This window comes from Vicugna pacos, chromosome 5 (assembly GCF_048564905.1).
Source record: "Vicugna pacos chromosome 5, VicPac4, whole genome shotgun sequence".
In the NCBI taxonomy this organism is placed as follows: Eukaryota; Metazoa; Chordata; class Mammalia; order Artiodactyla; family Camelidae; genus Vicugna; species Vicugna pacos.
This window is the reverse complement of record NC_132991.1, coordinates 42992241-43006427: the sequence shown is the minus strand read 5'-3', so window position 1 is coordinate 43006427 and position 14187 is coordinate 42992241. Positions and strand designations below refer to the sequence as shown.

At 36.4% G+C, this 14187-nt stretch overlaps 3 protein-coding genes across 3 annotated transcripts in view; 1 reads left to right on the top strand and 2 right to left on the bottom strand.

The window, feature by feature from the left end:
- The window catches only part of KLHL23 (kelch like family member 23), a 30886-nt gene extending 27274 nt beyond the window's left edge, over window positions 1-3612 (bottom strand). The window contains exon 1 of the mRNA XM_072961109.1: window positions 3319-3612. The gene's annotated coding sequence lies outside the window, so the exon portion shown is untranslated. The remainder of the gene's footprint in view (window positions 1-3318) is intronic.
- An 88-nt stretch (window positions 3613-3700) lies between these two features.
- PHOSPHO2 (phosphatase, orphan 2) lies at window positions 3701-4437 on the bottom strand. Its single transcript, XM_031678381.2, has one exon. It carries the CDS (start codon window positions 4435-4437, stop codon window positions 3712-3714), a length of 726 nt encoding a protein of 241 aa, XP_031534241.1. The 3' UTR covers window positions 3701-3711.
- A 5002-nt stretch (window positions 4438-9439) lies between these two features.
- The window catches only part of CFAP210 (cilia and flagella associated protein 210), a 28963-nt gene continuing 24215 nt past the window's right edge, over window positions 9440-14187 (top strand). The window contains exon 1 of the mRNA XM_006213970.4: window positions 9440-9592. Within this exon, the coding sequence (XP_006214032.1) occupies window positions 9529-9592 (64 nt within the window). The 5' untranslated portion in view covers window positions 9440-9528. The remainder of the gene's footprint in view (window positions 9593-14187) is intronic.

Here is a 14187-nt window from a genome sequence, read left to right as displayed (position 1 = left end):
AAATGTTAATGGTAAAATCTAGATAGTAGGTATTCATGTGTTCACAGTCAAACTAAAGAATTAACAAGGAAACATTATGTAAAACTATATGCCTATAAATTGCACAACTTACATGAAATGGACAAAGTCCTTGAGAGATGCTATGGTCATTTAAAACTATGTCCAATATTATTTAACTTCCCTTTCAAAGGTAGAGTCCAGTTCCCCTCCCTTTGAGTGTGGGCTTGACTTAGCATTATGTTTTAACAAACCAAATACAGTAGAATTGATGGTGTCTGATTTCTGAGACTAGGTCACAAAGGCATGGTGGTTTCCTCTTTGCCCTCTCTCTCAGATCGTTCAGTTGGCAGGAAACCATGGCTTTAAGGACATTCAAGCAACACTTTGGACACTCCCATGTGGTGAAAATTGAGGCTTCCCGCCAACAATCAGCAATAAACTGAGAATTGCTGAAAACAGTTGTTGAGAAACCAAAGCCACTTGCCAAAAGCCATGTGAGTGAACCACCTTGCAAGCAGATCTTTCAGCTCTAGTCAAGTTTTCATATGACTACAGCCCTAGCTGACATCTTGACCATTAGAGACCCTGAGCCAGAACAATCCAGTTAAGTGCTCCTGTATTTCTGATCCATAGAAACTGTGAGATAATTAATGCTTAGTTTTAAGCTGTTAAATTCAGAGGAAATTTACTATGCACCAATAAATAGTCACAAACTACCAAAGCTTACTCAAGAAAAACTATACAACCTGAATCCATAATCTACTAAAGAAACTGAATTAGTAGTTAAAATCTTCAAAGGAAAACTCCAGGCCTAGATGGTTCACTGCTGAATTTTATCAAACATAGATGAAAAAAATAATACCAGCCGTTAGTTTGATTGTTGCTCCTTTCAATGTCATTTTTTTTCTCTGGCAGGTTTATGCTTTTTCCATCTTTGGTTTTTGGCAGTTTTACATCTTTTTATTTTCCTGTTTGGGGTTCCTAAACCTCTGGTTTGATGCCGTTTATCAATTTTGTACTGTTCTCAGTCATTATTTCTTAAAATATTGCTTGCTTCAATTTTTTTTCTCCTCTCTTTGTGGGACACCAACTTCCTATGTCAGATCTTGCTGTGCCTCCCATGTCTTAATTTCTCTTCTGTACTATCATTGCTCTGTCACTGTATTATTCCAGATATTGTCTTCTAACTTGTGTTTATGCACTCACTCTCTTAGCTGTGCCTGTTCTATTGTCAAATCCATCCATCAAGACTCTAATTCCAGTCACGGTAATTTTCAATTCTAGTACATCCATACTGTTTATATAATTCTCAATTCTTTGCCAAAGTTTAGTTTGTCTGAAAACTCCAATACCTGAAGGTCCTACAGGTTTGTTTATTTATTTCTTAATTGAAGTATAGTTGACTTACAATGTTGTGTTAGTTTCTGGTGTACAGCCTAGTGATTCAGTTATACATACATATATTTTTTTATTATAGGTTATGACAAGCTACAAGCTACTGAATAAAGTTTCCTGTGCTACACATAAAACCTTGGTTTTAAAAATCTATTTTATATATAGTAGTTTGTATGCAAGATCTGTTTAAATGAAGTTCCTGATGGTGTTCATTTATGTTCCTTGGTGTGTCTCTTTTTATTGTGTGCCCTATAATGTACTTACAATACTGTTTATAGATTTATTTTGAGGATTGTTGCATTCATTTTCTATTGCTGCAAACAGTATTACCAAAAACATCATCTTCAAATGACCCACATTTATTATCTCATAGGTTCTGTTGGTACAGGAGTCCGAGCACAGCTCAAAGGACCTGCTTCAGGGTCTCACAAGGCTAAATCAAGATGTTAGCCTGAGCTATGATCTCAGGTGAGGCTCCACAATGGAAGGATCCACTTTCAAACTCACTGGTTATAGCATTCAGTTTCCTGCAGACTGCTGGACCAAGGACCTACTTCTTCCCATTGGCTAGAGGCTACCCTCAATTGCTTGCCATGTACCAGTTTACAACATGGCAGCTGGCCTCTTCAAAATCAACAAGGGAGAGAGCTTCTTAACAAGATGTGCATTAGAACCTGATGTAATATAATTATATACACATAATCACATGCATCCCATCATCTCTGTGATATTGCATTAATTAGAAGCAAGTCATAGATCATTTCCTCCACACACACACACAAGGAATACCAACTTACAGGATCACAACTGGGTTTAACTTAGGGTCTGCTTACCATACTTAGGATGTTAACTTCCCCATGAGAGAATTCCTATTTGCTTCTACCAAGCACCTAAGAGCTCTAAAAATCTTAGAAAACTTCAGTCCAATTTCAGGGATTGAAAGTATTTAAAGGAGAACTGATATTCCTCTGAAGGTCTATTTACTTCTGAATCATTCTTACTCTGGATGGGCAGCATTTTCAGATCCTTATTCAAAGTAAGGGGAAGGTTTATCACTGCAGGCCTCATACTCCAATACCTCTTCCCCCTGGTCCCGTAAGATTGCCAAGATAGTCACTCAGTATCTCAGGCACCACTTACAGAATTGGCCAGCACTTTCAGGGATGAGCAGCTAACCTGCCTAGGTTTCTGTGCTTCCTGAGCTATTGTTTATCACTGTCAGCTCTTTCATGTTTTTAAGCAGATGTTTTAAAATTCTTGTTCAGCTATCAGCTTTTCTAGATGTACTCTGTAGAAGACCTGGTCCAAATTACTTGGTCTACAAATGCTATAAATGAAAGCCTCATTATTATTATTTTTTTACTTTTATATTTGTTACTAGCTTCAACATGTGGAGAAATTATAATCTTTAACAGTAAATGTGTTTCAACATAATCTAACTATTAATTTAAAGCAAAACAAAGATTTACCTTTTCAACCACAAAAAAATAAATTAGAAAGTACCAATATTTTCCCATAAAATTACATGGAACATTTCTATTTCTGGAGTTTCAATAGTGGAAAAGAAAATACTAATATTATTACATAATGGATACTTATGCCTAAAACATCTGAGCCTAGAAATTAGCATGGTATTATAAAGCTTTCTAGGTCAGTTGATATTTTGCTAATATCCCTATATGAAACAGTCTCTTAAATGTTGAGTGTTCCTACAAATGATATATTGCAACACTCAAGACTTCACTGCCAAAAATTTTATGTGGATTAAGCATTAAGCTTATTTTTAAGATCTGTAACTATTAGCCATGCTATGGAAATAAATATCTAAGAAAATAAAACAGATGACTATTCTCTCTGGGAATAAATTTTAAAATATAATCTACCTAATAACCACCTTTGGTAGAGACCACTAGTTGTACTTACCTTAATTTTGTACTCCTCTTTTTTCCAATTTTTCCCAGGCGCACGACCATCAGGAATAAAAGCTGTATTTTTCATCCTTCCTTGCAGTTAGGTAAGAGCACTGTGACTAAGTTTTGGCCAGTAAAATTTAGATGAGGGTGTAACCTTCTCATGCACTGTCCTTCTTGCTGGCCAGAATGCTGATGTGAGGGATGGAGCCTGAGCATCAATGTTGGATAGTGAGTTGGAAGCCAAGTGCTGAGGTTGGTAGAGCAACACAGGAGCTTTGAGATACTTAACTCTGGAATTCTTTTAAGTAAGAAAGAATTTTTTTTTAAGCCACTGGTATTTGAAGTTTTAGTTTTATGCTGCTGTACCTAATCTTAACTGATACACATTTCAATTGTTGGCAGATTACTCCTTTATTAGGAATTGTAAGTGAGAAATTATTTCAACACCTGAAGACCAAGCTACAACAGAAGATTCCATAGACTCAAGATTTTGAGACATTCTAGAAAGAGTTTTCTGTAAAGTATATCCTTTCCGTGGCATGGCAACATCATTCTTCTTTAAAAAGGTTACTGGACAGACATCATTTCCGCCATCACCTATATAAACAATTTGCGTATAAGTCACTCCTTGTTTTAACTGTTTATCTACAAATTCTACCAAAACTACATTTTTGCAAAGATTTTGGGGGCACCTATTGCAAGAATGAGCATGATAATTTCCCACAGTGAGATGACCACTGCTATCAAAAGCTGCTGGATTTGTAAATACTTTATCAAACACATCAAGAAAATTGGTAGCTTCTAAAACCCAATCTATGAAGACTGAGTTTGAATCTGAAATAATGATGCAGTCAAATTTATCCCTGTTCTTTCTTATAAAGTTTAAAAGTTCCACCATCCCTGGAGTAAAAGGCATTGATATCATTGCTCTTCTCATTTCATCTTCTCTTACACCTTCATCTCCCAAATACTTAAAGACTCTGCCCATAAATTCTGTCCAAAATCCTTTTTTATAAGAGTCTTGTAGTTCAATAGGAAGCTTCTTCTCTGGAGCACACTGTACAATCCAGGTGTCACTATTGTCATCTATGATTGTATTGTCAAAGTCGAAAACCAGCAAAATTTTCATGGTTCCAGAAACAGATTTGGGTTACCCTGAAAAAGAAGAAATTATTATTCCCTAAACCTACTCTGTTTTACACATCTAGCTATAGTATTTATTTAACAAACATTACTGAATGTTAATCTGCTAAAACAAAGGGTGACTATAAACAAGTTACAATGATTAAATATTTTAAAACCATTTAAGCACTTTTTCCTAAGAAGCAAGTTTATATTTGAGTATGTTAAGTGAATAGAAAACAGAATATCTAAAAAGGATATTCACAGTACTATTGTGTTCCTGTGGGGATGATTTTTTTTTTCTGTGGGGGTCATTCTTTGAGTACCCAGAATTAAATTATAGAGCAATCCAATGAGAGAAGTAATGAAACAATTATTCTCTTACAGTCTAATTTATAAAAGTTATAAAATCAGATAGAAAAAAATGTAGGCTAGTTATTCTTATTGTCTTTAGATTATCATAGTCAAACTTACTAGTTTAAAATATTTACAATAATTCTCATATTAAATAACAGGTCATGTACAATACAGATTACTCTGAACTAGCAAAAATTCTGGCCAAATTTAATGTAACGTGAAATCTTGCAAAATTTAAATCATTTTTCTAAAAGGGTTTTAGCTTAATATCATCAGTGCCAATGTTGTAACTAAATGGCTGCTTGATGCTGTACTTGAAATTCTACACAAACTGCTTGACTGGAGGTCAATTAAATTCTTTCAGACTAAAAGTAACTTTTGTTAACAATTTTCACATTTATTTACATTTTCTCTAGATAATTTTGCTCTGGAGTGCCAAATCATCTGGATATATTTTAAGTAAGTGCACTGCTTTTGATATAACAATTACTCAAATCTGTTTTCATTAATTAAGGTCATTAATTATAAATCTCAAGAGAGAAGCAAAGAATAAACTGGTCAACAGATGGTTCGGATAAAAATTATCATATAAAAAAGGAATTATACAGAATACCCCAGAAAATCTACAATTTGTTTAAGAGTAACTGATATATTTAGAGATATCACTATACACCAAACACTGGACTAAGAACTTTACAATCTCATCATTTCATTTAACTGTCGTAAACCTATTTAGTAGGAATTATTATTATCCTCATCCTAAAGATACGTAAACTGGAGCTTAAGTATTAGTTACGTAGGTTAGGTATTAATTAATAGCAGAGTTGGAATTTGGCCCTAGGCCTGCCTGACTCCAAAGTTTATGCTTTTAAGTAACCCAATATAGTTTCTAAGAAATAGAATATTTAAAGACTATTGATCAGTCTAAAAATAAAATACCAAGTAGGTCATTTTGATGAAAAGATGTTTAATTATACAAAAACATTTTTTAGTCTCAAAATACACAGTAACCATAATACCATATCTGTCTACTTTATAACTATTCTGAAGTTTTAGCAAGAAATCCTAAAAAGAAGAGAACCCCCAATAAGAAAAAGACGAGATCAATTACAAATAAAAAAATACGGCATTTATCTACATGTATTCTCTGGTTTATAACAATAGATATCCAGTAGGTGCAACTGAGAATAGAGCTCATGATTCATTACAAGAGTATCTGTGCCTTTCAGTTGAGACTACCTGGAGAATAACTAACCTTAGAGGGGTCATTCCTGTTGTGTGAATTTAAGCATGACAGAATATTCTGACGTTATGGATCTTTCTATCTCTAAATGTCTAACCCAGGTGTCTCTGACTGCCTCCCAGAAATTTAAATGCAGAATTCACTTTCCAATAGAAACAATGTAATAAATAGCAATAAGGAATGGTTGGCAATCACATTAGTACTGCACCAGGCACATTTTTTTTTTACTGTACTTTTTAAAAATTCAAGTATAGTTGATTTACAATGTTGTGTTAGTTTCAACTGTACTGCAAAGTGATTCCATTTTATACATATATATATATTCCTTTTTCAGATTCTTTTTCATTTAGGTTATTACAGGATATTGAATATAGTTCCTGTACTATACAGTAGGTCCCTGTTCATTTTACATATAGTAATATGTATCTGTTAATCTGAAACTCCTGAGTTATCCCTATCCCCTTCCCCTTTGGTAACCATAAGACTGTTTTCTATGTCTCTGAGTCTTTTTTTATTTTGCAAATAAGTTCATTTGTATCATTTTTTTAGATTCCACAAGTGATATCATATGCTATCTGTCACTCAGGCACATTTTAAATTAAAATGCTTTTCAGGCATTCTGATTTATACATATTTTAGAAACATTTTTCAAATGTAACTCATTGTTGGTTGAAAACTGCTTCAAGCTTAGATTTAATTAGCCCCATGTTACTAAAATTCCTGCACTATTAACCTCAACATAAGATATATAACCCTGAAGTTACTGTAGTTCTCAGAAGTTTCTGTTATTTTTTTCTCACCACTCGACATAAACCTTTATTAAAAATACTTACCCAATTTAGTATTTCCAAGACAATTAATCTGACTTCAGCATAGAGCTTAGGTTAAACAGTCATGACAATCTTCAGTTTTAAATACCAGCCAGTTTCTAATCAACATTACTCCTACTCTATATGCAGAGAACAAGGTCTTCTGGTTTGAAGCAAAGGAATAAAGACTTCTTAACTCCTAAAATTAATAAAAAGTATTTAAGATATTATAAAATTTATGTTTTCTAATTATGTTGTTTTCTCTTACCTCAAAAAAAGCATCTATTGGCAATGGGAGAAATAAAATTTTGCTTAAACAAAAACCTTAAATACAAAACAGAGGATGTTATGTGAATGTTTTTTATCCAGCAGACAAAATCACAAATGTTAGGCTGATTATTTTGAGATTTCCAGATTCCAATTTTTCTTTTTATTTGTCAAACAATGGACAAATACCACATTCTGTTGTCAACAAACTTTCAAAGATTTAGTGCTATACTTGAAATAAAAATTTCTCCAAAAATTAAGGATGTACATAGATTAGTGTTAAAAAAGCCAACTGATTTTGAAATCAACATATTAAAATATCAAAAACAGTTATTAACTGTTCTCTCAGGAAGCATGACTAGCATATATTTTGTTATGTCTGCCATGTTTCCATAGTCTAACAACAGCCTATGTGCTTTTTTACAATAATGAAAACTAGAAACTACACAAGAATTCCAATAGGGGGGTTGCTTAAATAAGAATATGTACATGACAGCCATATAATGGAATATTTATTTAGCCAGTAAAAGGTAACATGTTTGAATTAAACAAGTCACAAAACAGTGTGTACAGTAGTGTCTCATTTTTGTTTAAAAAAGTCTGTGTGTACAGTGGTAGGTTCAATGCAGTCCATTCTCTTCCCACACTGATTCTGCAGTAAAAAATTTCCCCCAGAATAATTTAAGCTCTGTTTCAGATCAAAGTGCATATACTACCTTAATTTCACAAGAACAAAAAAGGAGTGGTGGTCACAGAGGGATAAATAACTAATTCTAGATACACTTGGTTGTAAAGATCCATGGGTTAGAGTTACAACCAAATGTTGGAAATAAAATATCATTTTATCAAACCGATAAAAATGGCAAATCACTGACACCAAATCTTATAGAATTCAATACTTTCTGCAACCAATTCAGTTAAAATTCCAGAGATTTTTTTTTGTTGGGAGATAATTCTCCATGGGTCTCTGGTGGCTCTGCCTACCTTACAAGCAAGGCAGTCACTGCCCTTTGCTCCAGACTGTCTCAAAAATGTATGCACAGTGAACACCCTTGAGAGGCATGCTTATTGCCCACTATAATAAAGACCTGGATTCCCTAAGCTGAGGGTTCCTGTCCTGTAATGCAATACACTCCATGTGCAGGTGATTTTTGGCACTCCTTGCATCATCCTGTGGTAACTGGGGCAAAATTGCTGATAATCTGGCTACTGCTACTGCTGTAAGTAATTCATCACTGACCTAGGGGTCTGGGTCTTCCACAAAACTGTGGCAGACTAAGTTATTAGCATACAAGTAAGGTAAAATCTTGGACTCTTTCCAGTTCTTCACATTTTTAAAACTATGATTTCAAAAAACCACCATGTTGTATGTGCAAAAACTAATTTCTGCCAGCAAATATTTTATTAATCCTTTCATACTTACCAGCATTATAACGGTGGAACATCTGGTAGAAAATCTAAAGAAAAACAATACAACTATGTGTTAGAACCTTTGCTGATTAAAAATCTTACCTCCTTTTATTTTGAGTAACTTCAATTTGATGCCTAATATGTATGTCATAGGCAACTAGCTTGTAATGAAATCGTTTGTACCTCCATATGTTAGAAAAGGAGCTTCTGAAACCAAGCTTGTATCCACTTTTAACAGGTTTTTGTGTCCTTAGAGGTCTTACTGGTCCCTCGAAATACATTCATTTTACTGTACTGTATTTACCAAGCAATTAAAAATATCTTAAGGGTCCTACTTAACATGACTGTTCTGGGAAAACATCTAAGCTTTAATATTTCTATTTTCTAAAAAAAAACAAACAAAAAACTAACCCCTGTCTAGCTCAGATCATGCTTTACAAACCAACGTGTTAAAAAAACAGATTTTCTGTCATTTAATCCCTGGGTTTTTATAGTTCAGTGAGGGGAGCTTTGCACTTCACCTTCCACCCGCGAGGAAGTCCGTGGACCACACACGCCACGCCTAGGCCTCGCTCTCCCGCACACCTGCTGGGTACGTCCCAAAGGTAGGGGTAGGGACCCAGTTGGCTGTCGTTCTCCGTGAGGCGCGCGATGGGGATGAGGATGGGAGCCCCAGGCCTGGCTGGATCACCAGGGCTCCTCACTGACCCAGGCCGGGGATCCGCAGGGGTCCTGGCCTCCCCGCGGCTGCCGCGGGCCCTGTCCTCCGGCCTCCTCCCGGCGCCTGCCAGCGAGGGCCGCCCCACTTCCACGCATAGCCTCGACCTCCCGCGCAGGCGCACTCTTCCTTTTCCAGCCCACCGCCGACTGCTGCCCGTTCTCCGTCCCTCGGAGACGACTGTCGTCACTTCCGGCGGCGTTGCTAAGCAACCGCCCGGTTTGGCCAAACACTCCGCAGCCTGGAGGCCGCGGGACTCCCCGCGTCGGAATAGCTTTTCCAAGTCAGAGCGCCATGGGCACCTCAGAGATAATCGTGCGATTCCGGAGGCGCGGTGGACAGGCGAAGGAAAGCGCAGGTGAGCTAAACTGACTCATCTCGGCCCTGTTTCTGGCCCCCAGGCATGGGGTGAGAGGCGAGGGTGCCAAGTGCGGACTTTCCTTACCTTCTGAAACGGGCTCCACCAAGTCGAAAGCATCATGGGCATCATTGGGTTCTGTGTAAATTACAGTTTTGCCCTTGGATGAATGGGTAGGTGGGAAGAGTTTGCAGAAATACGAGTAGAGAAAAGAAGTCAGAGAGTCCCAGTTGACCAGCTGGTCCGATCCTCAGGCTGCGGAGTTCCAGCTCCAAGAGTCTGTGCTTGCTAAATTCTCTTGCACTTAAGCTTTGTTATTCATTGAGTGAATTGGAATATCTTTTGGAAATATCAATGACTTCATTAGAGTCTTGGCTCTTCTGTGAGCCTACTGAGTACTCTTAGGAAAGCCTGAAGAAAATGTCTCAATTTCTTCAACTCTAAAATGAAGATAAGGTCTCACGCTAAGGAAAATACTTTGTGAGAGTAAAAATTATGCTACTTAATGTAGGGTAATTCATATGACCTTTTATAAAACCTTGATTTTGTAATAAAAGTAACCTAGTGAGACACTTAAAGAGCTCTTTATTAATTCTAGTGATTTTAGTTTAAGTCTGTAAATTCCCAACTAATGTTATGGTGACAGAATCTTGGGAACTTGGACTAGCTTCATGTCATTTCCTGAGTTTCTGTGGCAATAGCGTCTCTTGTGCCAGATGCAGAGTGAATGCCAGCCATTCACCCAGCAGTGGACACTAGTGGATACTTATTGCAGTGGAGGACTTAAGAAGTAGCAGCAGAGGGTCATGATATGTAGGAGAGAAACAGTACCCATGTGGCATGTATTGAAAAAAAAATTCTCACATACTCACTTTCTTTTATATAAAGTACTGCACTAAAAGATTTAGATTTACCTGATAAGTGTTTTGTGTTTTGTGTTTTGTGTTAGTTGGTCCAAAAGTTTGTATGTGATCCTCACTGCTAAATTATAATCTCCATTTGGAAGATGGTGAAGTAAGAGATGGATTCAGATATGTAGACAGCTAGCTATAAAACAAATAATTTAAGATTAAGTGAGGTGACATCTTCCAGAAGAGTGGGATAAGGATCTCCAAAATTCCTATCCCCAATTAAATCAAAAAGAACAATGGCAAAAATTGTTAAAATCCACTTTTTGAGAACTCAGGAAACCAAAGGCTTGCAACAATTAGGAAGTGTTTATCAAGAAAAATAACTGAATCTTAGTTAGAACAGTGAGTATTTTGGCATTTTAACTTGTTCCAGTCCCATACTTTTCTCCCTGCCACATGGTAGTATAGAAAAGCACTGCAGTCACAGTAAAATCCAGTCGCGTGGCAGTCTGTGGAGGGAGCAGAATAGGGTTGAACCCCTTCCTTTTTCTTTTTCCAGATGACTTATTATTTGATCTATCTGGCAGTTCCCTGGAAAATCCCACTCACAAAGCTTGTATTTATTTGACCTGACCCAGAGCTCACTGGTTATTTTTGTTAAAATAAACAGTGGCAACTTTTTTTTTAACATCACAGCTGCCTGGGAAATGATAACAGTTGGACACAAACAACAAGTTGACCAGAAGACATAAAGGGATACGTGGGAAATGAAATGTCTGTAGGGGAGATGAAAAGTTCCCTACATATTCCTAGGAATCCACAAGGTCAAATGCATGGATAGGGCTCTGGACATGTCCAGGAAAGACCTGAGAATGCCTGAAGCTTTCACCTCTCGTTGACTCTGATTCTCTGTTCAAGAAAGAAGTAAAGGCTATGACAGTGTTGTAAATTCTCTGTCTGAGTATTGAGGTCATGCTCCATCATTCACAGAGAGTTCCTTGGTAAAGACTGGGAGACTTATTAAGAAATTTAAATTTATGTAATTTAAATTTAGGTAATTTAAGGAAACTCTGTCCAATCATTAGCTGACAACTAAACTAACCAAGCTAAGATTCGACTAGCCACATACAGCAAAGAATGTAGGCTTTACAGGTTTAGTTCAGGAAAATCACAAACAGCAGTGGCAACAACAAACTTTGGGTGTTGGGGGAATCTGACTTCTAGAGTTGCCACATATTATTTTAAATATACTGTTTTCAACAAAAATGACAAGGCATGCAAATAAATATGGAAGTGTGGCCCAAACCCAGGAAACAAAATTCAATAAAAACAGTCCCTAAGGAATCCCTGATGTTAGAATTACTAAACAGTTTAGATTCAAAGATACATATAGGATGAAGTTAAAAGGCTGGAGAAAGATGTTATACTGGCAAACAGTAACCAAAAAAGAGAGCTGGGGGACTAATGTCAGACAAAATAGATTTTAAGACAAAAATTGTTGCTAGAAACAAAGAAGATTTTACACTAATACAAGGGTCAGTTGTTCAAGAAGATACAACATTCGTAAACATAGATACACCTGACAACAGAACCCCAAAACACAAGAAGCAAAAGTGGAATTGCTGGATCACGTGGTAACTCTATTTTTAATTTTTGAGGAACCTCCAAAATGTTTTCCGTAGTGGTTGCACCAATTTACATTCCTACCAACAGTGCACAAGGGTTCCCTTTTCTCCACATTCTCACCAGCACTTGTTATTTCTTTTCTTTTTGATAATACCCATTCTGACACATATTAGGTAATATGTCATTGTGCTTTTGATTTGCGTGATTTCTTTAACCTATTTTAAAAATCTGAGTTGTTTAATTTCTACATCTTTGTGAATTTTCCAGATTGCTTTGTTACTGTTCTCTAATTTCATTCCATTGTGTTTGGAGAATACATTTTGTATTTCTGTATTTTTAATTTTTTAAGGTTTTGTTTTATGACCTGTCATATGGTCTCTCCTAAAGAATGTTCCACATGCATTTGAGAGGAATGTATATTCTGCTCTTGTTGGATGTAATGCTATATAGATGTCTGTTAGATCTTGTTGGTTTATGGTGTTAAGTCCTTTTTTTCTTTGTCGATCTTCTGTCTAGTAGAAAGTAGGGTATTGAAATCTCCAACTGTTATTTCATTGTCTCATTCTCCCTTCAATTTTGTCAGCTTCAAAATTGATAAAACAATTCCATTTACAATACCATCAAAAATTCTTAAGAATAAAATTTTCTTTCTATGAAAAAATACTTAGGAATGAGAAAAATTTATATACTGAAAAATGACAAAATATTTTTGAAAGAAATTAAAGATCTAAATAAATGGAAAGACATCCCATGTTAATGAATTGGAAGACAATGCTGTTAAGATGACAGTAATCCCCAGATTATCTACAAGTACAATGCTGTCCCTATTAAAATCTACCTGGCTTCTTGATGGAAATGATTCTAAAATTCATAGAAATGCAAGGAACCCAGAATATCCGAAATAATCTCGAATCAGAAGAACTAAGGAGGAAGACTTATACTTCACTGTATCAAAACCTTACTACAAAACTACACTCATCAAGGCAGTTTGGAATTGGCCTAAGGATAGACAGGTAGACCAATGGAACATGAATGTTCATAGCAGCAGTTTTCGTAATAGTCAAAAAGTGGAAACAACCCAAATGTTAATAAAATGTGATACATCTATACAGTGGAATATTATTCAACTATAAAAAGAAATTAAATACTGATAGATGCTGCAACATGAATGAACCTAGAAAACATCATGTAAGTAAAAGAAGCCAGACATAGAAGGCCACATGTTGTATGATCCTGTTTCTATGAAATACCTCGAACAGGCAAATCCCTGGAGACAGAAAGTAGATTAGTGGTTGTCAGGGGCTGTGGGGAGGGGAGAATGGGGGTATGACTGTTAATGGGTACAGGGTTCCTTTCTGGGATGATGAAAATATTCTGAAATGAGATAGTGGTGATGGTTGCACAGCCTTGTGAATAGACTAAAAACCACTCAGTGATACCCTTTACAATTGTAAGTTTTATAATATGTGAATTATATCAATTTAAAAAAAAGATTTTGTAAACCGTGGAAAATGTGTCAATGATGAAAAGCACATGGACTGATTTTAGACACCCTGAAGTCACTTACCACTGCTTTTCCCCCCTCTCTACTGCTTGAGAGTCTGCCTATTTATATTCTTTCTCTCTCTGTCCATCTGTCTTCCTTTTCCCTTCTTTCAGCCTGCTTAACTTCTCTAACAGCCACTATTAGCATTGTGTGAAAGCCACTTGAGGTAGGAGGAAGTAAGATTGCCCTCTGGGAACTGAAGTCTGCATCAACCCAGTGGATTAAAGCAGGAATAGGTGAAATCACTCATAGGTCTGATGTCAACCCAGGCTCTCCTGGTCCTCAAAGATGTGAGAGAACTTGGCCCAACTTTTGTGGCCTGAGATAGTAAAAAGCCTTTCCCAAACTTTCTGTGGGTTCTCCTATTTTTTATGGTTGCCCATTTCTGCTGTTTTTGTGGTTGTTCTCTTGATTCTCTCCCTGTATCAGAGTCCATGAAAAGATCTTGAATATCTCATGAATGCAAGTACTCTACAGAAGATTGGGGTGTCATGGAGGAGGGATCATATTGTACGCTACACAGCTTTCTGACCTCCCGTTCTCCTGCCACTGCTGCCGAAACCTGCTCCCCA

Excerpts from the sequence above, each read along its gene's own strand:
- PHOSPHO2 (XM_031678381.2), bottom strand. The coding sequence starts at position 4,437 with ATGAAAATTTTGCTGGTTTTCGACTTTGACAATACAATCATAGATGAC.